The sequence below is a fragment of the Ictalurus furcatus genome, chromosome 22 (genome assembly GCF_023375685.1).
Source record: "Ictalurus furcatus strain D&B chromosome 22, Billie_1.0, whole genome shotgun sequence".
Taxonomy (NCBI): Eukaryota; Metazoa; Chordata; class Actinopteri; order Siluriformes; family Ictaluridae; genus Ictalurus; species Ictalurus furcatus.
The window spans coordinates 5,399,927-5,424,978 of NC_071276.1; the positions used below are offsets into that span (position 1 = coordinate 5,399,927).

At 39.0% G+C, this 25,052-nt stretch overlaps 1 protein-coding gene across 4 annotated transcripts in view; it reads left to right on the top strand.

Moving 5' to 3' along the window:
- LOC128598996 (probable E3 ubiquitin-protein ligase HECTD4) overlaps nucleotides 1-25,052 on the top strand; it is a 166,464-nt gene that overhangs the window by 16,870 nt on the left and 124,542 nt on the right. For 2 of the 4 annotated variants that reach the window (XM_053610277.1, XM_053610274.1), the window contains exons 3-17: nucleotides 836-925; nucleotides 1,203-1,330; nucleotides 4,169-4,277; nucleotides 5,096-5,234; nucleotides 5,470-5,640; nucleotides 6,582-6,774; nucleotides 10,174-10,335; nucleotides 10,551-10,664; nucleotides 10,902-11,042; nucleotides 12,196-12,428; nucleotides 13,672-13,814; nucleotides 14,946-15,016; nucleotides 21,381-21,486; nucleotides 21,597-21,717; nucleotides 23,557-23,685. In XM_053610277.1, coding sequence (XP_053466252.1) covers nucleotides 836-925; nucleotides 1,203-1,330; nucleotides 4,169-4,277; nucleotides 5,096-5,234; nucleotides 5,470-5,640; nucleotides 6,582-6,774; nucleotides 10,174-10,335; nucleotides 10,551-10,664; nucleotides 10,902-11,042; nucleotides 12,196-12,428; nucleotides 13,672-13,814; nucleotides 14,946-15,016; nucleotides 21,381-21,486; nucleotides 21,597-21,717; nucleotides 23,557-23,685 — 2,050 coding nt within the window. The remainder of the gene's footprint in view (nucleotides 1-835; nucleotides 926-1,202; nucleotides 1,331-4,168; nucleotides 4,278-5,095; nucleotides 5,235-5,469; nucleotides 5,641-6,581; nucleotides 6,775-10,173; nucleotides 10,336-10,550; nucleotides 10,665-10,901; nucleotides 11,043-12,195; nucleotides 12,429-13,671; nucleotides 13,815-14,945; nucleotides 15,017-21,380; nucleotides 21,487-21,596; nucleotides 21,718-23,556; nucleotides 23,686-25,052) is intronic. The other 2 variants (XM_053610275.1, XM_053610276.1) reach the window with 2 other exon arrangements.

The following is a 25,052-nucleotide window of genomic DNA, read 5'->3' on the forward strand; positions in this document are numbered from 1 at the left end:
TGTGGTATAGCCTCCCTATATTTCTGCACTTGAAGTCTTCTTTGAATGGTGGATTGTGATACCTTCACCTCTGCCATATGAAGGTTGTTGGTGTTGTCACTAACTGTTGTTTTGGGATTTTTCTTCACACTTCTCACAGTGTTCGTTATCAACTGCTGTGGTATTCCGTTCAATGCTTCATTCTTTTTCAGGACATTTTAAATTGTTGTATTGGCTATGCCCAATGCTTGTGCAATGACTGATAGTTTTTCCCTCTTTTCTCAGCTTCAAAATGGCTTGCTTTTCTCCCATAGACAGCTCTATGGTCTTCATATTGGTTTACCCTTTTTAACAAAAAAAATGCAGTCTTCACAGGTGAAACCTAGGGCTCAAACCAAGAGTAGACATTCAGATCTATTAATTCTTTAAACCATCAATATATCTGGGTACACCTGGGCAGCAAGAAACACCTATCAGTCACATGTTCTATATTTTTTGAAAACTTGAAAAAATGGGTGGGTTCTAACGAAAGGTGCCATATTCTAAGTTGTTCAATGCATCTAGATGTAAATATGAGCAAATGAAGGCTTAAATTCTGATCAGTCATCTCATATTCATCTTTTGATCTCAAAACCAAATGACTTCAATGTATAGCAAAAAAAATAGAAATGGCCTCGTCATTCCAATACTTTTGGAGGGTACTGTACTTGTAGATTTATATACCTACTTGACTTGCAGCAGTCAAATGCAATCATCATAATTTGGTTTGGATATATTTGCCATGTATTTCAACTATTTGTTTTTGTAATGTCTGTTCAGCGTAAGCAATATAATTAATCGATCCCTCTCTGTCTAGGGGCTCTCTGAAGACATTCATTCACACAGTTCACCTGCTACAGAAACAGACAGACTTAGGGCAGCTTCCTGTGGCAGATGTCCTCTATAGGTCAGGCTTTGTAACGCTTTTTTTTTGTTTCGTAATCATTTAAGTGATGAAACCACCATTTTACTGTTATTAGGTAACTTGTGTAAGAAATACTGCTGCTTTTAAAAATGCACTATGATTTTAGAAATATATCTGCTATTATCTTTATAACAACATAATGAAGAAACCAATCTATACAATATGGCATGAAGATTGTTATAATTTTATGATGCTTGGATAGTATCAATTCGAATGCATAGTGCATTTTCATTTCATGTTTTCATCTCCTTTGTCTCAGACTGATTCTTCTGGAAGGGGGTCCAGGTTCCCCATCTTGTTTGCTGGGGGGAAAGCACAATGTCTCATGGGGTTTTGAGGATATGCTTCCCACACCAGATTGCAGTGCTGCAGGAACAGAGAGTAAAGGTAGGACTGTGTCAGGGATTGCTTCAATGTGTTAAAAGTAAGTCTTGTCAAAGGTGGTGAATTAATTTTTTTTTGTTTTGAAGGGTAAGAACTTCCAATTTTCAGCATTTTTTTCAGCAGTCATTACTGCTTTTGATCTCCAAATTTCCGCCAGTGATTTCTAAGGGACTCCTTACACAGGGTTCAGTAATGACAAGGAAATGGGAGGTCATGGGAGCTGACCATTTGTTTGATTAAACCCCTTGCAATTCATCCTAAAAAGAGAAAATGACTGATTTTTTTTTTCTGATTGTGTTTTCATAAGTCTAAACATTTATTGTGTTTACAGAGGCCTGTTTGTCACATGATGTAGCTCTTGTGTATTTCTGAGTATTAAATGGTCTGAGCTTGGACTGAATTTGCTGAGACACCAACTCCTGGGAAGACTGTTTTGAAGGTTCTCCATTTGTAAACAATCCTTCTCACTGTAGAATGATGAGAACCCCATATAAGAGCGCCGAATAAAAATTCCTACAACGTTTACTCAATTTGGATGTAAATACCCTCAAATTAAAGCAGAAAATCTGAGCTCATATTCATTGTTTAATTTAATCCCCAATATACAATGGTAGACAGCTAAAAATAACAGCAACCTTGTCAATGTCCAGATGAACTGATTAGATTTTGGAATTGATCCAAACAGGAGCAAGGTGTTTGAAATTGCTTCCTTCCCGTTTGAAGTGTATTTTAAGGGTACTCGAGGCATACAAATTTGTGACAAGAATTTCTAGGTTTGTTGGTGGCAGAGGCATCCTTGTCAACACATTTAGCTTTTAGCTAAATATCATATTTTGCACGTAATTTCTCTATAGTATGTCAGTAAAACGCCAAAATGTAGGCGGTAAGTTTAATTGCTGTTGACAAATGATACCTGATTATATCACATTAGTCTTTCTTTGGTATGTGTTCATTAACTCAAAACGAATATTCCAATATTAAATTTAGGTAGAAGACACAGCCTATGATGTCTGATACTCAGTGTTTCCCCACAGGATTTGTGAGACTATGGTGGGTGGACCGGGGGCATGGTACCTGTAAGAAAATGTATTACATTTTTAAGTTAAATGCATCAATCTGGTGCAATTTGAGAGCAAAATTAAGAGGCTTGATCTATGAAGAACTTTGTGCTCTAGCAATAATTTAATCATTAACACTTGGTTGTATAGATATGAATGGTGATGACACTGCAAAAAGTCTGAAGAAAAATCATGGTAAACAAGACTGAGTTTAACGTGGTTCACAAATGGTCAAAATACAAAATCGATTAGAGCAGAGGTTCTCAACCTTTTGCAAATAAAGCCCCCCCAAGCCTTCCCTATCATGTCACCTCCCCCACCCGGTCCCCATCATATTGGAGGAGACCAGGTATAATGATTATCTATTCTATATTCCATCCATCCATCCATAATCTGTTTTTGATGGATTACTAATTTACATGTAAAACATGTTGCATTACATACGTCTTACGTTCTAAAAACATTTGCATATGAATTATGTAAATTGGGATTAATGACATTGTTAAATCTCCGGCTCTCAGCCCCTCACTGAACAGAGCAGACGCAGAGAGAGGTGTGCAGAGAGAGGAGTGCAGCGGGAAAGCTAGACCTCGTGCTTGCAGGACAGTACTGGCGACATTTGTAAAGTCGCTAAGGTTTGTCCAAAAAGTCGCAAGATTTGTCACTAGGCGTGTTTTTTTAAAAACTATTATTTATTTTATTTTTTTTGCAAAAAAAAAAGTCGCTAAAGGGGTCGGAAAAGTTACTAAGTTGTCAATACTGGTCTGCACTGACGGCTAGATAAAAGGCAGGCTAAACTCTGCCTCTCCCCACAAAAAGAAAATGCAGGGGGAATGTGGGGTTTTTCATTCATGCGCATTCTATTTGAAAAGCAATAAAATACACAGAGTACCCGAATGATGCCCTGTCTGTTTTTTTTTTTCTTGAAAAAATTTGTGCCCCGCTTCCAATCTCTCCAGGCTCCCCTGTTTGAGAACCACTGGACTAGAGCACACATTTGAGCCATCAAAGAAATGAAGCAAAAGTGGTTACCTTTTGTTGAAGTGTTTATTTTTTAGAACATAATTATATACTGGGTGAGGAGGATGTGGTATTGATCAACTCTCCCTACATCCCTGTTGGCAAACTTTGCACCCTGAATTTACAATGAATACAATTAATGTAATTCCAGGCACTGAAACAGCCTACACCTAAGACGTACAGATGCTACGGTATTGCAGAGCTTCACTATTTATCTCTCTTTACGAGAGGCCATAAATGGCAATTTCTGCCTGTTTTGGCAGTGCCTGTGTTCAGCGTTGAATTTATTTGAAATGTCACGCTCCACAGTAGTGGTTAATGGCTCATATGAAAGTAGACCCTTGAGGCTTTAAGTTATTTGCAGTTTATCCATAAATATTTCCTTTTTTACGTAACTTTCTAGATTGAAATTTTATATAACTTTATTGTGGCAGTTGTATTCAGTGTTTTACTATCAAAAAAGCTTCATTTGTGCTGTCCATTTGATCTCTGTACCAATGTTATTGTGGAGAGGTGTGAATTGTTTGCCCAGAAGATTGCTCACCAGCAGCTAAACACAGTCACAATACTCTACATACATACAGAAACCCAAAATTGTTCTGACTAAACTTATAACAGATTTGCAGTGATAAAATAATGAATTTGTTTATACTGATTGGAAATGCCCGATAAGTCGATTTCTATTGTGCCAGCAGAATGGAAGGGTTAATACATTTCAGATATTTAGTTTGATGCTATATTTCTTGTTCTTTCTTTCTTTCAGACACAGACCTAGGCCGGTGCTTGGCTACAGATGGGTTATACCTCTATACCACTAACTCATTTGGTAGAGGTTTGAGCAAGCTGGGCTCCGGCCTCCATGGAACCCTGAGGTAAGAGCCATGTGCAGCAATAGACTCTATGGCAGGGGTGGGCAGTCTTATCCGGAAAGGTGTTGGAGCAGGAGCAGTGTTTGAGCAGGTTTTCATTCCAACCAAGCAGGAGCCACACCTGAGTACACCTGTTTAAAAAGTTGATCTTGGCTTTCAATAGATTCAGGTGTGGTTTCTACTTGGTTGGAATGAAAACCTGCACCCACACCGGCACTTTCCGGATAAGATTGCCCACACCTGCTCTATGGTCATAAACCTTTTATGTTGCTTTGAACAGCTAGCTTTACAGTTGAGTGTAAATGCTTGCATGTGCATAGAGCAAAAAGAAGACAAGAAACTTGGTAACAAAACAACGTTTAGTATCTACACACCCACTTGAAACGTTCCTGTGCTATGTTAGTTATTTACTTCAAGAGTTCCACTGGTGTATAATGATTGCAGTCTGGCAAAGTTCAGCAAAGCTAAACTTTATATAAATATCATATTTAGTTTAGCCAATCAGTTGAGGGCTTCAGAAATAGTAGGATTTATACTTTGCCACAGCCAAATCCAAGGAAATGGCACAGAAAGGCCTGGCAGCAGCTAGCAGACGGGGGCCATGTGCAGCATGTGCCCACAAAACTGTTTCCGTTTATAATGGGCTGTGTTTGGAACCTCTTGGTCTTCTTTTCTTCCATCAGTCACCCTCACTATTGAATTGCTTCTTAGTCAACCCCACACAGTATGGAATGTCCTATAATAATACATTGGTGTTTAATGTTATCTCCAGGATCTCTCCATGTCTTACTTGTTGTTTTTATGTACTTGCTCTATTTCAGAGGTTTTGTTTACTGTAGAAATGAAGAGCTAGAGGCTGGTTGGGTAGTACACAGCAGTAGTTATCTCCTTCATCGTCCTGCCTCATTTGACACTAAATCTCATCAGCTGTGCCAGGTCATAGACCCTTACACTTTACAAGTAAGCAGTAATATACATGCACCCTCTCTTTACCGTTGAAACATTCTTACAAGGACATTAAAAATTGAATGACAGATCTCTGTGTGCATACCTGTTTACTTCTGTGCTACTCCTGTTTTAGTTAAATTATGTAAAGTATGTTTTATTGAGATTTTGTTTAGAATTAAGTTAATTATGCCTTCACCATGGTTCAATTCTCTGTAGCTCTATGTTTAATGTCCATGTCTGTATTAAGGTATGCCAGATTGTGCCCATGCCTCCTCACCTCTTTGCGGTGGGCAGCAGTTTGACCACGCTGCATGTGTGCTCGGATGGTACCTACATCTACTGGGTGTGGTCACCTGTCAGCCTTAACGAAAAGACCCAGAAAGGCCACTCTGTCTTCATGGATGTCTTCCAGTTAGCGGTAGGAGCATGTTATAGGGGAACCTATGCTAAGTAGATTATATTCGATTTATGCCTTAAATAATTCAGTATTATGGCTAAAATTTCCAAAACCTCATTGTGTAGACCTTTCTCTTGGTTCAATCAAAATAAAACGGCAGGTTAGAAGCAGTTTGTACTGTGTTTTAAACCATAAATTAAAAAAAAAAATTGATTGTTAGGTGACCACAAATAATATTATGACTATATTATGAATAATGAAACTCTCTTACGTCTGAGTTTGGTTACATGTGGTTGGCTTTAGATTACATATACACACAGACGGGTGACGAAGTAAATTAAAACTTGGTGACAGAAATTTGTGTGGGCGTTTTTCTGTCATGGTTCACGTCCACTTATCCTCTTAGAAGGAAGTTACAAAGTTCTTCTGAATGACAATCTATATTCTATGATGAAACCTGTCTATCCTGATGTGAGTAGTCTCTTCCAGGATGACTGGCAACACCCCTACCCACAGGAAACAAGTACTCACTACATGGTCTGATGAGTATGAAAATAATGTAAATCACATGCTATGGTGTTCATAGTCGTCCGATGAAAACCTATGGGGGATTTTGGAATAACATGTTAGGCAGCGTTCATCACCCCATCATCAAAACACCAACCGAGAAGAATGGAGGAATGCTGTTCGTTCCTCCATTACATTTACAGAAATTTGTCAAATCTGTACCGTGATGCTGTTTTGGTGGCTTGTGGCGTTCCGACACAGTATTAATGCTCTTTGTTGTCCTCCTTTCATTTGTCACCCATCTGTGTGTAAGAGAATCTAATTTGCGTTCAGAGATTTTCAGAGCTAGTAATGGGCAAATCAGAATATTCGTATATGCTGGAAAAATATTTCAATATTAGTCCAATAAGCTTATAAATGGCATGAATAATAATTCCCATTTATCTTTCCCGCAGACTGAGTCCGGGCTGTGCGTGGCCAGTGCTGTCCGGGAGCGAGTGATCTTGTCACGAAAAGAGGGGGAGTCATCAAAATGTCTGAATGAGCTGCTGATGAGTCGCATGTCTCGTTTCCGCACCTCTCACTCGGCCACGCTTGCTGCCCTCACTGGCTCCACCATCACAAACCCTGTGAAAGAGGAGCAAACTGGTAAATTCACACTCGGTAATGTGCCCATGAGTCCAATAGAATTCAGATTTGTGTTGATTTTTCTCCCCAGTAACTGAAACAACCTGATGAAAGTGGTGGAAAATGGAAGTTGCAAGTTGTTGTTTTTTTTGCATTTTTATGTTTATACAAATTGGAATTTGAAAATATTTGATATCGGTTTGGAAAGTATCCCCTTCAGTTTTTGTACATTTTATTGTGTTCTGGATTAAACTGACTTTTGTACCATTACCATCTACACACAATAACCAACAATGACCATGCAAAAACTTAGATAAGAATTCAGACCTTTGGCTAAAGGCATTCCAAATTGAGCTCAGGTGCAGGACATTTGCTTTGATTATAATTGGGACGTCTGTAGAACTTGACTGGTATCCACCTGTAGCAAATTCATTTGATTGGACACGATTTACAACCTCAATTCCAAAAAAGTTGGGACGCTGTGTAAAATGTAAATAAAAACCGAATGCAATGATTTGCAAATCTCATAAATCCATATGTTAATAGAACATGGAAAACATATCAAATGTTTAAACTGAGGAAATGTACCATTTTAAGGAAAAAAATGGTAATTTTGAAATTGATGACCGCAGCACGTCTCAAGAAAGTTGGGACGGGGGCAACAAAAGGCTGGAAAAATAAGTGTTAGTAAAAAGAAACAGCTGGAGGAACATTTTGCAATTAATTAGGTTAATTGGCAACAGGTCAGTAACATGATTGGGTATAAAAAGAGTATCTTAGAGAGGCAGAAATCTCAGAAGTAAAGTTGGGATGGAATCTGGATGGAAGCATATGTTGTTCTAAAACCTGTATATACCTTTCAGCATTGATGTTGCCTTTCCAGATGTGCAAGCTGCCCATTCCATAGGCACTAATGCATCCCTATACCATCAGAGATGCAGGCTTTTGAACTGAGCGCTGATAAAAAGCCGGATGGTCCCTCTCCTCTTTAGTCCTCTTTAGTTTAGAGGACACGGTGTCCATGGTTTCCAAAAAGAATTTCAAATTTCGATTCGTCTGACCACAGAACAGTTTCCCCCTTTTCCTCAGTCCATTTTAAATGAGCTTTGGCCCAGAGAAGCTGGCGGCGTTTCTGGATCATGTTCACATATGGCTCCTTCTTTGCATGACAGAGCTTTAACCAGAATTTGTGGATGGCATGGAGAACTGTGTTCACAGACAATGAGTTCTGGAGATGTTTCTGAGCTCATGCAGTGATTTCCATTACAGAATCATGCCTGTTTTTAATGTAGTGCAAGCCTGAGGGCCCGAAGATCACAGGCAAGCAATATTGATTTTTCACAGAGATTTCTCCAGATTCTCTTAATCTTTTGTTGATATTATGCACTGTAAATGATGAGATATTCATAGTCTTTGCAATTTTACGTTAAGGAACATTATTCTGAAATTGTTCCACAAATTGTAGATGCAGTTTTTCGCAGATTGGTGACCCTCTGCCCATCTTTACTTCTGAAAGACTCTGCCTCTCTAAGATACTCATTTTATACCCAATCATCTTACTGACCTGTTTCCAATCAACCTCCAGCTGTTTCTTTTTAGTAACACTTATCCAGCCTTTTATTGCGCCGTCCCAGCTTTTTTGAGATGTGTTGCGGCCATCAAAGTCAAAATTACCTTTTTTTCTTCTTATTAAAATGGTACATTTCCTCAGTTTAAACATTTGAAATGTTTTCTATGTTCTATTGTGAATAACACATGGGCTTATGAGATTTGCAAATCATTGCATTCTGTTTTTATTTACATTTTACACAGCGTCCCAACTTTTTTGAAATTGGGTTTGTAGAAAGGCACATAGTCATGTGGAAAAATAAGTACACCCCATGAAAATTATTGTCTTTTTTGACATGTTCGGACAAGCAAATATCTGATTCTCTTTGAAATAGTGCCTATTAATAAAGTTGATAGTCTAGTCAGTTTCGTTAGTGTGTTGTACTTGTGCCACACTGAAACACAATCACAACCATAAGCTATACTTTGGGACATTTATTTATCTATCTATTTATTTATTTATTTAGTTTGATATATTTATATGACTAAAAATATTCAGAACAGGATGTAGGAATTGTATACTATACTATATTCCCATAAGTATGTGGACACCTGATTATCACACCCATATGTTGGCCTTCGCAAAACTGTTGGCACAAAGTTGAATGTCTTTGTATGCTGTAGCATGAAGATCTCCTTTCACTGAAAACTAAGAGGCCCAAACCTATAATCATGACAGTTCACAAATTGAGGTCTGTATAGACAGAGTGGAGGAAGTCTGTGGCCTGTACAGAGCCCTGACCTCAAACCCACTGAACACCTTTGGGAAGGATTGCAGCACCAACTTCATGCCAGGCCTGCTTGCTTGCTGCCACGGTCCAAAATCTAGTGGAATGCCTTCCTCGAAGAATGGAGGCTGTTATAGCAGCAAAAGGGGAACAGCTCAACATTAATGCCAATGGTTTTGGAATGGGATGCTCAATATTCGGGTGTCCGCCAGAGTTTCCGTTAGCCGGTAAATACCGGTTTTCGACAGTTAAAACGTCTTAATGTCCTATAAAATCAAAAGCTGTCGGACACAATGACCAGTAAAAATATTTAAATGAAGCAGACACATGTTAGACAATGTATGTATGCAATGACGCACCTAAATAAGGTCTGTGTTCACATGCTTCTCCTGTAACGTGTACACTGATTTGCTCACAATATCCAACTTCTTCAACCACACACACACACACACACGTCTTTTGTGCTACTCGACTCTCTCGCTCTCTTTCTCATTAAAGGAGGCACTTAAAGCACAGACAGACACACACAAGTAAACTCGGGCTAATCCAAAACACTCTTTACCAGCTGATTCGACCCGCCTCCTCTCCATCCACAGCTGTCGTTTGACCACGCCCCCACCCCCACAATCACATATACTGTACTATGCATAGTCCAAAACAATCCAGCTCAAACTAAACACTGAAACGAGATGACCGGATTTTTTTCCAGTATGTCCGGTAAACATTATAATTACAGTCTAGCTTATATTATAGGAATCACAAACATTTATGAGTAAATTTTCTGCCGTGTCTTAGGCCAGCATCATGCCGTAATTTGAGCGATTGTACTGACATTCTCTGGTTTGTTTCTCTTACAGAGTTTGAGTGTAGGAATTTAATTTTGTTACATGTCGCATTATGCATGTGTATATTCCACCACTGTGTAACACAATGGAATCGCATTATAGATAACAGTATGAAGCTAGGTATGAAAATAAATATATAAATTGGCCAGGGCTGACAAGTAATAAGGATTAACGATGTGGTGATAGTAATTAGATAAAAGAGCATTTTTGTGCCAATGTATTTTTCCCTTTCTTCCTAGTAGTAAATGCTAGCTGTGGTCTTCCTCTTAAGACTTTGAGGAAAACACCCATGTATGTCTGTGGGACCTACCTGGTAATGCTGGCCTCCCCTCCGGGTGTAGCTGGGAGTTCTGCGACTCGCTCACTTTTTGGTGGATCCAGTGGCCTTTCTTCCCTTAAGAGTAAGAAATGTCTGATCAAATTCTAAGACCACAAGCCAGTAATGCTTAAATATTGTAATTATTAGCAATTGAGTCAGTGTGGTGGTGGGATGTTATTATACTATACAAAGTGGCAATGGATTGAATGTTTTTCCTTTTTGCTTGCATGTTTTCTTTATCTCTCTCTCTCTATTTCTCTCTCCTCTCTCTCAATTCTAACGCTTTGTGTTTCTCAGTTCTGACCTCTAATTTGGTGTTTAACTTGAATGATGGTCAGTTTGTCAGTCGTGTAGACCTGATTGATGCCCCTGGCAGTTCTTTGGGTCGTGGTGCTCAAGTGGCAGGGCTAGGTATGTAAATGTTATACATAATCATGTATCCACTTTGTCCACAATGTTTTGGCATATAACCACTGTTTTTTTTGTTTGTTTTTTTCTGTGTTGTTATTTGATTGTGGGAAGAATCTGTGAATCATGTGTATGGGAGTATGTGTATGTGTATACTTCTTATTATCTTAATGATACACCTCACAGTGAGCTCAATAATTAATAAAATTTTTGTTGTTGGTTTTGCTCATAATGCACCAGGGGCCAGCTATGATGCTCTTAACAACTTGATCTGGACATGCTCTAGCGACTACATGGATCAGTGGTCAAACCCAGGCAACCAAGCTTTTCATCACGTGTGCAAACGGCTTGGCTTCAGCCATGTCATCAGAGAGCCCAAAGGTAAAACAAAATGGATTGAGAGCAGTATGTATATACGTGTGTACATATACATGTATGTATATATTATGTGTACGTCTGTGTGTGTGTGTGTGTGTGTGTATATATGTGTGTGTGTATATATATATATACATACATATATATATGTACATACATGTATGTGTAAATATATGCATGTATGTATGTGTATAAATACACATATGTACATATCCATATATAGTGTATGTGTGTGTGTATGTGTGTGTGTGTGTGTGTATGTATATATATATATATATATAATGTATATATAAAAAAAATTAGGGATGTACCGAATGTTCGGCAAGCGAAATTATTCGGCCGAAAATAGCAAAAAAAAGCACTTTCGGTGTTCGGCCGAATAAATTTGACCGAACAATGACGTGTTTGATGACGTGCCAAATAGCCTAGCAACCAGAGTGAGATGCGCGAATTTCAGGACCTCCACGTCCGGCAGCGCGCTCGGAGCGATGAGGGGGCGTGCGCATGCACGAGCTATGTGCACGAGTGCATGCTCTTTGGATGTTGAGAACTGTGACAATGTTTACAGTGGACACGTGCATTTGTTTTGTTTCTGTTCCGGAGTATTCTGTCACGTCGCGAGACGTAAGGGAGTAGAGTACGGAAGCAGGTAAAGACGTATTTATTTAAGGGAACATAACATTAACAACGTATCTAACTATACTATATCTACTATAATACTCCGCGAGGTGTACAGGGACGCGAGCGGTATATATCCCCAATATAATCAGCCGTATAGAACCATTTTTTGCACTCTTGTCAATGCACTTTTTAATGCACTTTTTTGTTGTAGGCTACAGTGTTCCATTCTTTCAGCAGTCAGTTATAGGCCTAACATAGGCTATTCAAGGGGTCTCAAAGATGACCACATCAAAATATTTTTATTTTACTCATTTATTTATTTAAAGTTATATTGTGCCTTGTTAGTAGCCTATGCCTGCTGGAATGGAAAAAAAAATATTCAGTGTTAAATAAATATTTTTAAATTGTAGTTTTTGTAATTGATTTTTTTCTTTGAAAAGCAAGACAATAGTAAAAAGCACATTTTGACTATTTAATTTATATATACACACAGACAGACGGCAGACAGACAGATAATATAGTTTGTGTTTGTCCACAGAAGAGATGGTGGAGATGGGTGAAGTAATCAGTCAGCTGCTACACCACGTTGGTGCCATGTGCATCCACCAGCAGAACCTGTTGGCTGCTAGTGTCAGCTCACCTCTGAGCTCCTTCCTAAACAAACAGCAGCCAATGGAAGCCTGCCACTTTAGTGCCATCTGTGACATAATGGAAAAGGCCATGGTGAATTCTGACATCTGCATCATCCGCTGCATCCTTGTGGTCTTTCAGGTGCTGAAATGAGAGGTCTTAGTTTTTATTTATAAATAAAGTGAATCAAGGAATTATAGGTTTATGTAAAATATGTAGGTGATGTGGTTTATAAAAGCTGATTTATACTTCTGCGTCAATGTGTATTTGCATACACGCGGCACACAGAGCTACAAAGAGTGCTAGCGATTAGTCCTCCCGTGAGTTAACTACGTATCAGTGTGCACGTATCTGCGGTGCTACGTGTCAGGCGAATGATGATTGGTTGGCGGAGTGGGGTGTCTCTTGTGTACATGGAAATTATTTGATGAGATGTAACATTTCTTCCGCGAGTTAATCCAGTTCAGATTAATATTGTATAATTCAGAGTGATGCGCTTCAAAATGCATCTGAAGTGTAAACAAAATAATCCTAAACAACGAAGTGCAAACGGTAAAATTTTCCCGTATTGCATCCAGAGCTTTCCGTATTGTATAGACAAGCTTGCGCTTTGAAACTGCTTTCTGAATGTATAGTCTGTTTAAAGCCTTTAAACAGTTTGTTATAATGGACAGTTGAATCCTGCAAGATTGACACTGTGCTTTCTCTTTCTTCTAACAGACTCCAAATAAAAACACTGTGTAGGTAATATCAACTTCTAGCAACTTTATGCTTGTGTAATAAATCTTCTATTTATTATTCCTACAGTGCTGTGGTTCATGTGACAGGTCCTCCTACCATTATTTTTTTATTTTACCTGTATGTAAGTTGGGATAGTCAACCTTTCAACTACTAAAAATGAGAAATATGACTAAATCAAATCAATTATACACAACACACTAAGACACTCCAAACAGAGACATCTGTTGATGTACTAGTGTACAGTACTGTTAGCCACACGCTGATAAAACCTAAGACTATTTAAAATGGATAAGTTATTAGATAGAGGACGTAGTGTCTTAGCTGAGAAAGTTAACACAGAAGAGCCTAGTGTGGAAAAAAAAAAGAAAAGAAATTTTGACAACTCTAGGGGGCCATAAAGGGATGCATGGTAAACAAGGGGGGCCTCACGCTGAAAAAGTTTGAGATCCACTGTCCTAGAAGACATGCACATGTTACATGCGAATATAAATGTGCCGTGTTGTGCATGCAGAGACATGCTCACAGAAGTATAAGTCAGCCCTCAAAATAATCCTTCAAACCAAGGTACTGTGTCCTTGATAGAGCATAATAAATAGACTAGCTAAAGTATTTTACCCAAGTCATTTCTTTGGTCTTATTTCAGGTGGTGTTTCGGTTCTTTAACCCGCAGTCAGAGCAGAACCGAGAAAGTATAAGACGTTCTGGATTGCTTCTGTGGCAGCTACTCATGGCCCCTATTGATCAGATAGGGGCAGAAATCCAAAGAGAAGTTTGCCTGGCTATCAGGTCAGAAACTACATAATAAAGTCCTTATCGCATTGTGGTAGGAAATAGTAATGCAAATTTCATATGGACATCATGAGTCTGTTAATAGTAGATGCATGATAGAAGCAGTAATTTGTCTAACTTTGATAATTTAGACTCAAATTTACAGTTAGTAGACAGGCACTTTTTATTCAATGCGACTTTGCAAGGTTCATGGAGACTGTAAGAGATCATTACTTGTGCTGATGGGTACCACTGCTTTATACATGCAAAGACATTACATAAAGAAGCATGTTCTGAGAAAGTGCTGTTCTTTATTTTCTGATAGTTCTAATAATAGTCACTGAAAAATGAAGCTGAAAATGTTTTAGTGATAAAGGTGATAATTAATTGTGGATTTATGACGATGGTGGTGATGCCTGCTGTAAGATGGGGAAATGGGGGAATCTGAAGTAAAAAAAAAAAAAAAAAAATGGGAATGAGCATTCTATTAATTACGCATCTAACACAGTGGAGGTCCCCAATCTGCGTTAGCGGTCCCAATATGTTCAACCCACAGAGTTCAAATATATAGAGAGTATGCTGGGACCTATCTCTCTGGATCACAATGACCAACATGCATTATAGGTTAAATACACAACCACAGAAGCTCTTCGGTAGCTTTCAGACGGCTTATTTTAGCCGACTTTGGGGCTCTATTTCCGGTTAAAATGGTGTCTCAGGCTCTGCTACGGCGCTCATCGTGTTTCAATTGATCGTTTTCACCAGGTCAGAAGCTTTATTTATTCAGTCAAATTTTCATGAAAATTTATACATTTTATTATTTATTTTAAAGATATGTTTACAATGTTAAACCTATCTTCATAGTGATTTTTTTATTTAGTTAGTTTTATACAGACAAAAAATTCATTGTTTTGCATTGATTATTATATAGAAATAAAAAAAAAAGTCTACTCATTCATAATTACATCCCTACTTGGTGCCATTTGCAAATATTCTGTTTTCATTCAGGGATTGTTATTTGTGATCATAATGCTTTAGCAGCTGATGAAAATAGTGAATGTATTAAAGGGGGAAAACTTTTTTTTTTTAATTGTTGTATATTAACTACTGTTCTTTACTGTTTCTTTAATGTTCTTTACTGTTTTACAGCTTTGGCTTGAATATCTTGTATCAGGGAGAGATGGAACTGAATGACTTGTTAAAACTGGTCCTCACTGAAGGTAATCTTGCAGTTTTTAGGACATCCAACCTTCTCATACTACTAGCATGTGACTCTGAAGGAGCATTTGGCCCTCTTGAATTTTGGAGGTACAGTGGATATAAAAAAAAAATCCCTGTAAAAATTGCAGGTTTTTGTGATGTAAGAAAATGAACTTAATTGATGTCAGATCGAATAGAAATGTTTTAGGAGAAAACAAGTTAAACTCAACACCAGCTGTGTCTTCTTGTTACTAATTTTTTATGCCAGAAATACCCTTAAAATATCCTGCAAACATGAAGGAAGCTATTGAAGAAAAACTATTTCAGACTGGCAACCTTGCGGTGACCTTGACCTTGTTTGGCTCAATTCCACAATTGTGCTGGTTGCAATGATAACTCCTAATACATCTTAGAAACATTCATCCACTCATTCTTGAGCTATCACGCTAACAAGAATACAAACATTTACATCTGGGCTCTGACTGGGGCATATGCCACTATTGCTAGTGCTGTATGCCCCACTATTTGGGCAATAACTTGTTTGTTCTGGCAAACATATCTTTTAGAATTGTGCCCAGAAAAGTCTTGGAGGTTCTTGAGCTTGGAGTTTTGTTTTTGTTTTGGTGAAAAAGTGCTTCTCTCTAGATTACCTAGACATTTGAAGACTATGTTTTATTGTCAATAAATTGTCCCATGCAGAGAGTGAGCAGTACTCGCTATATATTCTTGCAGCTTCTGTAACATTGCAGTATGTCTCTTGGCAGCTTTCCAGATAAGTTTTCCTTTACTTGGTTTTCACCACTTGTTAATGATGGCCTTCACGATGTTTCATGGTATATCTCATGATTTGGAAATTCTTTTATACCCCTCTCCTGATCAATACAATTTCGAACAATTACAAGGCTTTGTAAGCTCTTTGTGGACCATGTTTTCAGCAGTCAGCTGAAACCAAGATGATCTTTATTTGGAGTTAATCAGAATCACCTCATTGATGACTGGTGTATAATAATTACTTTTGAACGTGATGGGTTAATTCTGAGCACAGTCACATGCCCCATTATAAAAGGGTGCAACCAGGTTATTGTACTTTTCCATAAAACATTTCTATTTGTTTTTCCACTTGAATTTTGTTGGTTTTTATGCATCATTAAAGATGGAAAAATATCTTTAATTTTTTTTATATTACAAAAATTTTTACCAGGGGTGTGTAGACTTTTTATATCCACTGTAGCTAAGGAGCATAGACATTGGTTTAAACCTTTAGAACCCTCAAATAGTTATACAGAACAAACCACCACATCAAGATATCATTCACACTAATCAAATGATCAGGTACACCCAAATTAATAACAGTGTAAAGCAGGAAGGATATTTAAGTGCACCTATTATGTTTTTTCAAATATTTCCTTTAATGTAGTGTGTTATATACGTAGCTGTTTGTGAATGTAAAAATGTCTACAAAGTTTCAAAAATCAAAGCTCACAACAAACGGTTATTGACTCCCAAAAGAAGGAACCGATTCTGAACAGCTGAAACGAGTCGTTAGTAATTCCACACTTACTTCTTGTGCTAACCTACGTGGGTTTGTAACAATAAACCCCGCCTCTGGTCTTCACTGGCTGCTCGCAAACAGACAGAGCTGAAACTCGTTACGGTAGGGCCCGTTTCCTTTTTGAAACATGCTGACAGCGGTAGACCAATCACAACAGACTGGGACATCTGACCAATCAGAGCAGAGTATGCGCTCTGAAAGGAGGAGTTTAGAATGAATCCTTTAGGACGGATCATTGAACGAGTCGTGTTGGACACTGGGGGGGGAAAGGTAATGCTGCAATTTAAATTATGAGCACATTAAAGTGTTTTTAGACCTCGGATGTATGTAAATTTATTGTATGACACCGCTAAAACAAAATTAGGCACGTTTCAAAACCATAATAGTTGCGCTTTAATGTTGTTAACCCAGTCGAAAATGATAACTGTTTGGTATTCATCAATCTGTCATTGTGGATTCTAGGATACTGAGGCTGTGTTGGAAATAGTGTACTGTGACAGTACCTATTGCATTTGAATTCAGAGCCTACTGCTTGGCCATAATGATCAGTATAAGTGTGTAACATGAATACAATCTGGACGTACTACATCCGCCATGTTGTCATTGTCATGTGACCTACAACTTTAAAAGAGCTGACGCACTGTCTTCCGCCATTTTTTTTATTCTGACAACTCTTCCACGCAAGTCCTGTTGCCTTTTGGGATAGCCCAGTGTCCATTGCTTCCATACTGCACAATCTTGGGTATTTCTCGCGTACTGCTTTAAGAAAGCAGGGAATTCGGACATACTACTACTTCGGTGTACTGCTTTTTGCTTACTATATAGTAGAGTAGTAGGGATATTTGGATGATATTTGGATTCCTTACATTTTGAGAGTTGGCTTGAGCCATCACAATATAGTGAAAACAAGATTCTGATTGTTTGGCTGATAAATTTAGACACAAACATACATCATGCTGTTATGAGCTGTATTGATTCCAGTGAGTAACGGGGAATGAACAATGTGTGTTTAGCTGTAACAATTCTGACTGAAGGAGCAGCAGTGTAAGCATCAAAAACATAGGAATTGTGTCCTAATGTAGAGCATGTGCCATTATTGTGATAGAAAATGGATCTCTTGGGCACATAAGCCGATGTTTGCTATAGAAGGTATCTTTATGGCGGTGCATAGCCATGCTGCACATAAAATGTGTTGTGCCCTTGAACATCACAGTGATTATAAAACAGTGTGAGAATGTGTTATAGCACTGTTGGCCTCTAAATCTAAGGTTTCCATATTGTAATCTGTAACTGTTAGCCTTCAGAGATGTGTGTGTGTGTGCACACATATGTATGTGTGCATGTGTTTGTTTGTTAATATTATTGGATACATTTACAGTCATAAATGTATTGGGAGGGGAGTACACCCTTCGTTTCTATGTTTTTAGTTATTAGGGCCTAAATAACAATTGTGTATGGTCCTCACCAAATTTCAATGCGTAGTTATTTCTTCCCAAAAGGTACACCAACATTCAGAAACCAGGTAGGGAAAAATAAACTAATTAGCAGTCAAGTGTTACTAATGAAATGCAGAAGATTAGTTAGTAGTAGAAGTGTGACTGCCTCTATAAAAACAGAACTTTGGGCAGTTTGGTGTTCTGGAGCGTCCAGGTATGTGTCTACATCATGCCAAGAAGGACATGACCTCAGAGTAGGTTTATTATAGTTTAAAAAAATATTGCTAGTTCTTATTTTTATTTTGTTTGGTATTCTTGGTTTCAATTTCATTTAACTTAATTTAATTGGTGCACAAATAGTTTTTGATTTAGTTTTTGTCTTTAGAAAATGATTAATTTTTGCTTGTATTTAGTTTTAGTATCGTTTCAGTTTTTAAAAACGGGTATGCTTGGGTAAGAATGGGTATGCTTCCCGATATTTATTTTCATCAAATAATAAAAAAATAATAATAATTGGGGGGTAAAATCAGCTTTGTCATATCTGAGGTGTCATTACATAATTTCCTTACATAATTGCTTATCTATCTATCTACCCATCCATCCATCCATCCTTCTATATCTGTCTAATCTATCTATCTATCATCCACAGGCATTTATGATCAAATGATTGTTTCATTAAAACAAATTACATAATAACAGTCCAATTAAATGCACATTGTAACTGATTAAAACAGACGCATCGTTTATTGTGAGATTTTAACATGCTACTGTAGTGCACAGTGCGAACAAGACGTCCAGTGTGAACAACCTTGTTGATAATGGGAAGTATTAAAGAGAAATTTAGCTAACCTAACACAAGGCTTATTTGTTATATTGATAGTTATGGCTAAATTGCATTGAATTAGCTAGCTAGCTACAATATATGTGGAGTGTCGTTGGCTAGATTACACCATATTATCCTACCTTCTTCTGAGTAGGTTTTTTAAAATATTTTTTTAACTGTCCCCCTCTGACCAGAAATGCAAAATTGTAATTGCTAGTTCTGATTACAAATTAAATTAATTTATGTTCATGACAGCACAATCAGAAAAAGACTGAATAAATATGGCTTTCATGTAAGGGTGGCTAGGAAATTGTGATATTCTCTAAAAAGAATATAATAGCATGACTTATGTTTGTAGAATTGCATGTTAACCGACTGCAATAGTTCTGGAACAATGTCGTTTGGATTGATGAGACCAAGGTGGAGATGTTTGGTTGTCTTGTCATGTTTTGCGCAAACCAAACACTGCACATCACCACAAAGACCTCATACCAACTGTCAAGCATGGTGGTGGAGGGGTGATGATTTGGGCTTGTTTTCAGCCACATGACCTGGGGAAACTTTTAGTCATTGAGACAATGATGAACTCCACTTTACACCAGAATATGCTTGAGACAAATATGGGGCCATCTGTACATCAGCATAAGTTGGGATAAGTTGGGTCGTACACCATGACTGTACAGTTGCAATCAAAATGATTCAACCCCCATTGCAAATCAGGTTTATTGTCAAAATGTACAGAATTTCAGCTGTTTGCCATGAACAAATCAAACAAAAGCAATTGAAATAGTTCAACACAACGAATGCTTCAAGAGGTTTCCCCAAATTCTACTGAAAACTTATAATGGTTTTGCCCGTTTCAAAATTATTCAACTCCTTCATAGCAAGCATCTTAATACTTAGTAGCTCTTATGACGTGCTGCAAACGAGATGCATCGCTTCTGGCAGAATCTGAGGAATCTTATCCCATTCCTCATGAGCAATGACCTCTAGTTCAGTAATATTCTTGGGATTGTGTGCTGCAACCTCCTCCTTCAAATCCCACCAGAGATTTTCTATGGGGTTCAAGTCAGGTGACTGTGATGCCCCTGTAGAATCTTCCAGGACTACTTCTGCAACCAAGCCTTGGTGGAATTTGAGATATGCTTGGGATCATTGTCCTGTTGTAAGGTCCAATGACGCCCAAGCTTCAGCTTCCTCACAGATGGCATGACGTTTACTCCTAGGATTTCCTGATACTTCAACGAAATCTTGCCTTCCACACACTGCAGCTTTCCAGTGCCAGAGGATGTAAAGCAGCCCCAGAGCATCACCGAGCCACCACCATGCTTGACTGTGGACAGAGTCTTCTTTTTTCATTCTTCTTCCTCCAGACATACCCAGTGGTGTGACGGATCAGCATCCATCAAGCCGAAAAGTTCCAGTTTTGTTTCATCGTGCTGTTGTGAGGGCTTCTATTCAGGGGTTTAATAATTTTGAAACTGGAGAAATCATTGAGTTGCATTTTCAGATGAATTTGGGGAAACCACTTGAAGCATTCGTTGTGTTGAACTATTAAATTGCTTGACAATTTTGACAATAAACCTGATTTGCAATGGTAAATGGTCTGCACTTATATAGTGCTTTTTTTAAAACTTAGCAAAGCACTTTACACTGGTTCTCATTTACCCATTCACACACAATAACCAATGGTAACAGAGCTGCCATGCAAGGCGCTAGCTTGCCATCAGGAGCAACTTGTGCTTCAGTGTCTTGCCCAAGGACACACGGCATGTGGAGTCATGTAGGCCGGGAATCGTACCGTCAACCCTACGATTAGTGGACAACCCGCTCTACTACCTGAGCCACAGCCGCCCAAATGGGAGTTGAATAATTTTGATTGCAACTGTAGGTGATTGGTGATATAGATGGATAGATAGCTAGATAGATTGGTCCCCAAGGTGACATTTCCCCAGAGTTTGTTAATTCTGCCTAATGACACATTATTTTTGCTATAATTTGACACTAACCCTGTATTCACACTAGTCTGCGACAAAGCAACAGACGACCATTCATTTTTGATGTATGTGTATGACCTGGAACTGCACTTTTAGCGATAGCATTATGCACTGCAAGCGAAATGGCGACAGCACGACAATTGTCATGTGAATTGAGATTTTCTCAACTCTCTGCAAATTTTCTATGATGTGGAATGATTCCTCAGACAAATTGTTTGCCAAGCGTGGTACATTTTTCAGTTTTGGCAGTATCCTCTTGCCTCTTCAACTGCTTGTTGAAGAAAGGGGAAGCACTTCATTGCTATAGGTCTTGGTATTATGTCTACATAAAATAATGTTCACCAGTTTAGTTTGTATCTAAGCTGTCAAGAGTGAGTATTCCAGTACAGCATTACTCAGAAATCCAAACTCCAGCCAAATCCAACCTGCATCTGACTGTGAATTCCTATTACTCCCAGCAGCTCACTTTATCCCAGAAATCTTCACATGCTGCAGGTTTGACTGATTATTATTATTATTAGTTATAGCATTAATTAATTTGTTTCAATGCATTGTTGTTTTTTTAATCACTTATAGGTGAGAGAAATAGTGGTTTGTCCCAGTTGCGTGATATTATTCTTAACAACCTTACTGACCAGCTACAGAAGAATCGCTTTGGAAGTGAGGATGATGACCACTACAGGTAAATGCTGCATGTTTTCTCTGAAAATAACTACTACAAATAATTACTTTCATGCCATGAAAATGGTGTACTTGGATCATGAACAGCTAATCTTGCTTGCTTTCCTGTAGGCTGAATGATGAACTGCTGCATTGCATTCTGAAGACTGTAGTGCGTGAATCTTGCCTTCTCATCAGGAAATGCCAAACACTTGACAAAGAAGAGTTCCAGAAGCTTCTATCCACTGTGCCTGTATGACACAGTCTTGGCTACTCAGATGATTTTAAAATATTGTTTATGGCACCTTTAGGGCCATATGCAGTCTCATATTTTATTTTATTTTTTTCTGATTTTTTTCCCCCTATTTATTTTATATGATTTGGATTTTTAAGATTAATCCAAAATTACATAAGATATGCAAAGTTATTATATGCTTGTAATAATTATCTGAAATTGTAAACTCTGTTTTGATGATTGAAATTAATTTCCCTCCATTGCTTAAGGATGATGTGTGTGTGGGGGGTGGGGGGTGGGGGGGAGGGGAGGGGTGCATGCACCTCCACCTGTGCCCGTGCCTGCAAATGTGCCCTTGTGGCTACACTGATTGGTGAGTTTACAGGCCACAGTAACAGACTGTGTGATTTGGAACAATTGTTAAATTCCTGCTTTTCGGATTAAGCAGTCCAGGTTTTCTGGTTTCAGGTTAGTGACTTTTTAACATACAAAAGAAAAAAAAAAGGTCTTCATCTGTGTGTGACCTTAACTGCACTGTGTATTTTAGCACTGCCTTTAGTTATAGCATGAGCTACTTGGACAGCAAATCAGTTTAATGAAAGTTCCTAGAAAAAAATTGTTTCTTCACTGTTCCAACATCAATGAATGTCTCCAAAATCATTTTGTAAATCTCAAATCAGTGGTTCCTTGTGTGGCCCTACATTTTACACATGGTCCTACAGTTAGCTTCAGAATTATTGTCACCCTTGGTAATGATGGATTTTGTTATTGTTAATTAGTTAAATCTCATGCTGTGAAATTCTAACCTTTTAATTCATGTCAATTTACTATAAGGAAAAATATTTTTGAAAAAAACAAAACAAAAAAACCCACGTCGCAGTAATTGGCACTCCTAGAGATTCTTATGAACAAAATCTCCATTTATGTTGTACCTCTTTTTAATTATTTTTTAAATGTTGTTTCTTCCCTCCCCAGTGGTCACCAGTGATGACTTATTTCCCTCGGGTATAACTGAGCTGACACAGATGCGCTAATACAAAATTCCATTAGTCATTTAGTCATCTCACACACATGCGCATAAAACGGGTGCTTATACAGGAAAGAACCTAATTGCCACTGTTAAGTATGGTGGACGGTGTGCTCTGATATGAGATCTGGGATTTTAAATGGAAATCTGGCTGCATCTACCAAGAAGCAACAAGACTCTCCTCTTTGGATCAAAAACATCCAAAATGTACATTTACAGCATTTGGTAGACGCCCTTATCCGGAGCGACTTACATTGATCTAATTTATACAACTGAGCAGTTGAGAGTTAAGGGCCTTGCTCAAGGGCCCAGCAGTGGCAGCTTGGCGGTGCTTACCTGGAAGTCATTACCTTCCAAACAGAAGTCCACTGAAAATGCATTCGAGATGGGATACTGCTGAGAGTGCTCACGTCCGGCTTCGACTCACGCTAGATGGGCGGCTGTGGCTCAGGTGGTAGAGCGGGTTGTCCACTAATCGTAGGGTTGGCGGTTCAATTCCCAGCCCACATGACTCCACATGCCGAAGTGTCCTTGGAAAGGACACTGAACCCCAAGTTGAAGTCCCGATTGCAAGTTAGCGCCTTGCATGGCAGCTCTGCTACTATTGGTGTGTCAGTGAATGGCTGAATGAGAACCAGTGGAAAGCGCTTTGTAGAACCACTAAGGTTCTCCCTTACAGGGTTTGCTTTGTGTTTTCTGAGCATCCAGGCTTATTGCAGTCATCACCCTACAGCTATGCCTCACCTGCAATTACATTCCCCCCCTAATTTATAAGTGCATTCTTTCATGTCAAAACAAAAAAAAAACATAATCTTTTTCATCAATCTCAGGTGGCTTCACCAAGCTTGCACTACATTATGGCTGTTCAGAACCATTTACTAAGCAATACTGTCCTGATCCGGCCCGATGACAGCGATGACAGTGACAGCTCCCTGCAAGGGGAAACAATGAAGGTACAGGTAAACATCTCCTTTAAATGCCCCTTACTGTTAGAACATCTGTGCATGCCTGTGGAATTGCATGTAGACTATTGTGTACATGATTTTGATTTCCATTACATGAGAGTAGATGTTAACTTCATGCTGATTTTAGGCCGGCGAACTTGGCTCTCGCCAAGATAAGCACCAACTAAGACATAGCTTCACAGTAAACTAATGTGATCCATATGTTTCTCCATCCATTTACGCTTCCATCCATATAATGATATCCTTCTGTCTGGTGTTGATGGCTGAAGTGTAATGCTGGCTCCAGGGATCAGCTTATTTTCCTCCCTAGCGCATCAGCACACACAACAGCTGCGATGCTGGCTCCAGGGATCAACCATAGTCTCCCCAGCGCATCAGCATGACAACCATCTGGATTGAGCTACGTAGGGTACATCTCTGGGGTCTTCAAGTGGGCACCTTCCATCCTCTGTGTTTCGTCGACTAGTCCACGACTCCTCAAGAGGGCTTGACAGTGATTCTGGCGTCCCAGCATCACCCCCCTCCGTCCCCCACTCAACTCAGCCCAGCTTACTTATTTGTACCTCAGCCTTTCTTTCTTTCTATTGTGCTTGAGCTCCCCAGCCAGAATCTTTTCGTCTCAACTGTAGCCACTTGCTGCTCCTCTCTGCTGCTTCAGATAAGTTCTTCACTGTGCGACGCAACTCTTGGCCATTGAATCCGACATCTCTAAGAAACTGGGTTGTAGAGTGTGCCACAAATCCTCGACATCCCACTTCCACTGGGTAAACCCAGACTCTCCTTCCTCGCTGTTCCGCTTCAGTGGCTAGTTGAGCATACCGCAGTTTCTTCCTCTCATACGCCTCATCTACCACATCCTCCCATGACACTGTTAACTCTACCAGGTGAACAAGGCGTGCTGACCCAGACCACGAGACAATATCTGGTTGAAGGTTTGTGGTGGCAATCTCAGGTGGAAAAATAAGCCATTGATCAACATCTGCCAGCATTTACCAGACTCTAGCAGCTTCCAGTTGTCCTGGGTGAGGATTGGTTTTAACACCTTTTCTTGGTGGTTGCTCTCCTGGGCGGAGGAATGTTGTCTTTTGTGTGTAATGTTTTGATGGAACAGGTGGCAACTTATTGGTCATGTTACGTTTGTCTTCCAATGCTAAGGCCAAACATCGCAGCACCTGGTCATGGCGCCAAGTAAACCGTCCTTGGCTAATAGCCACCTTGCATCCTGTCAAAATGTGCCTTAATGTTGCAGGTGATGAACACAAAGGACATGAGGGATTCTCTCCTACCCAAAGGTTTTGGTTCTGTGGTGATGGGAGAACATCATATGTTGACCTTATAAGGAAACCGATCTTGCCAGCCAA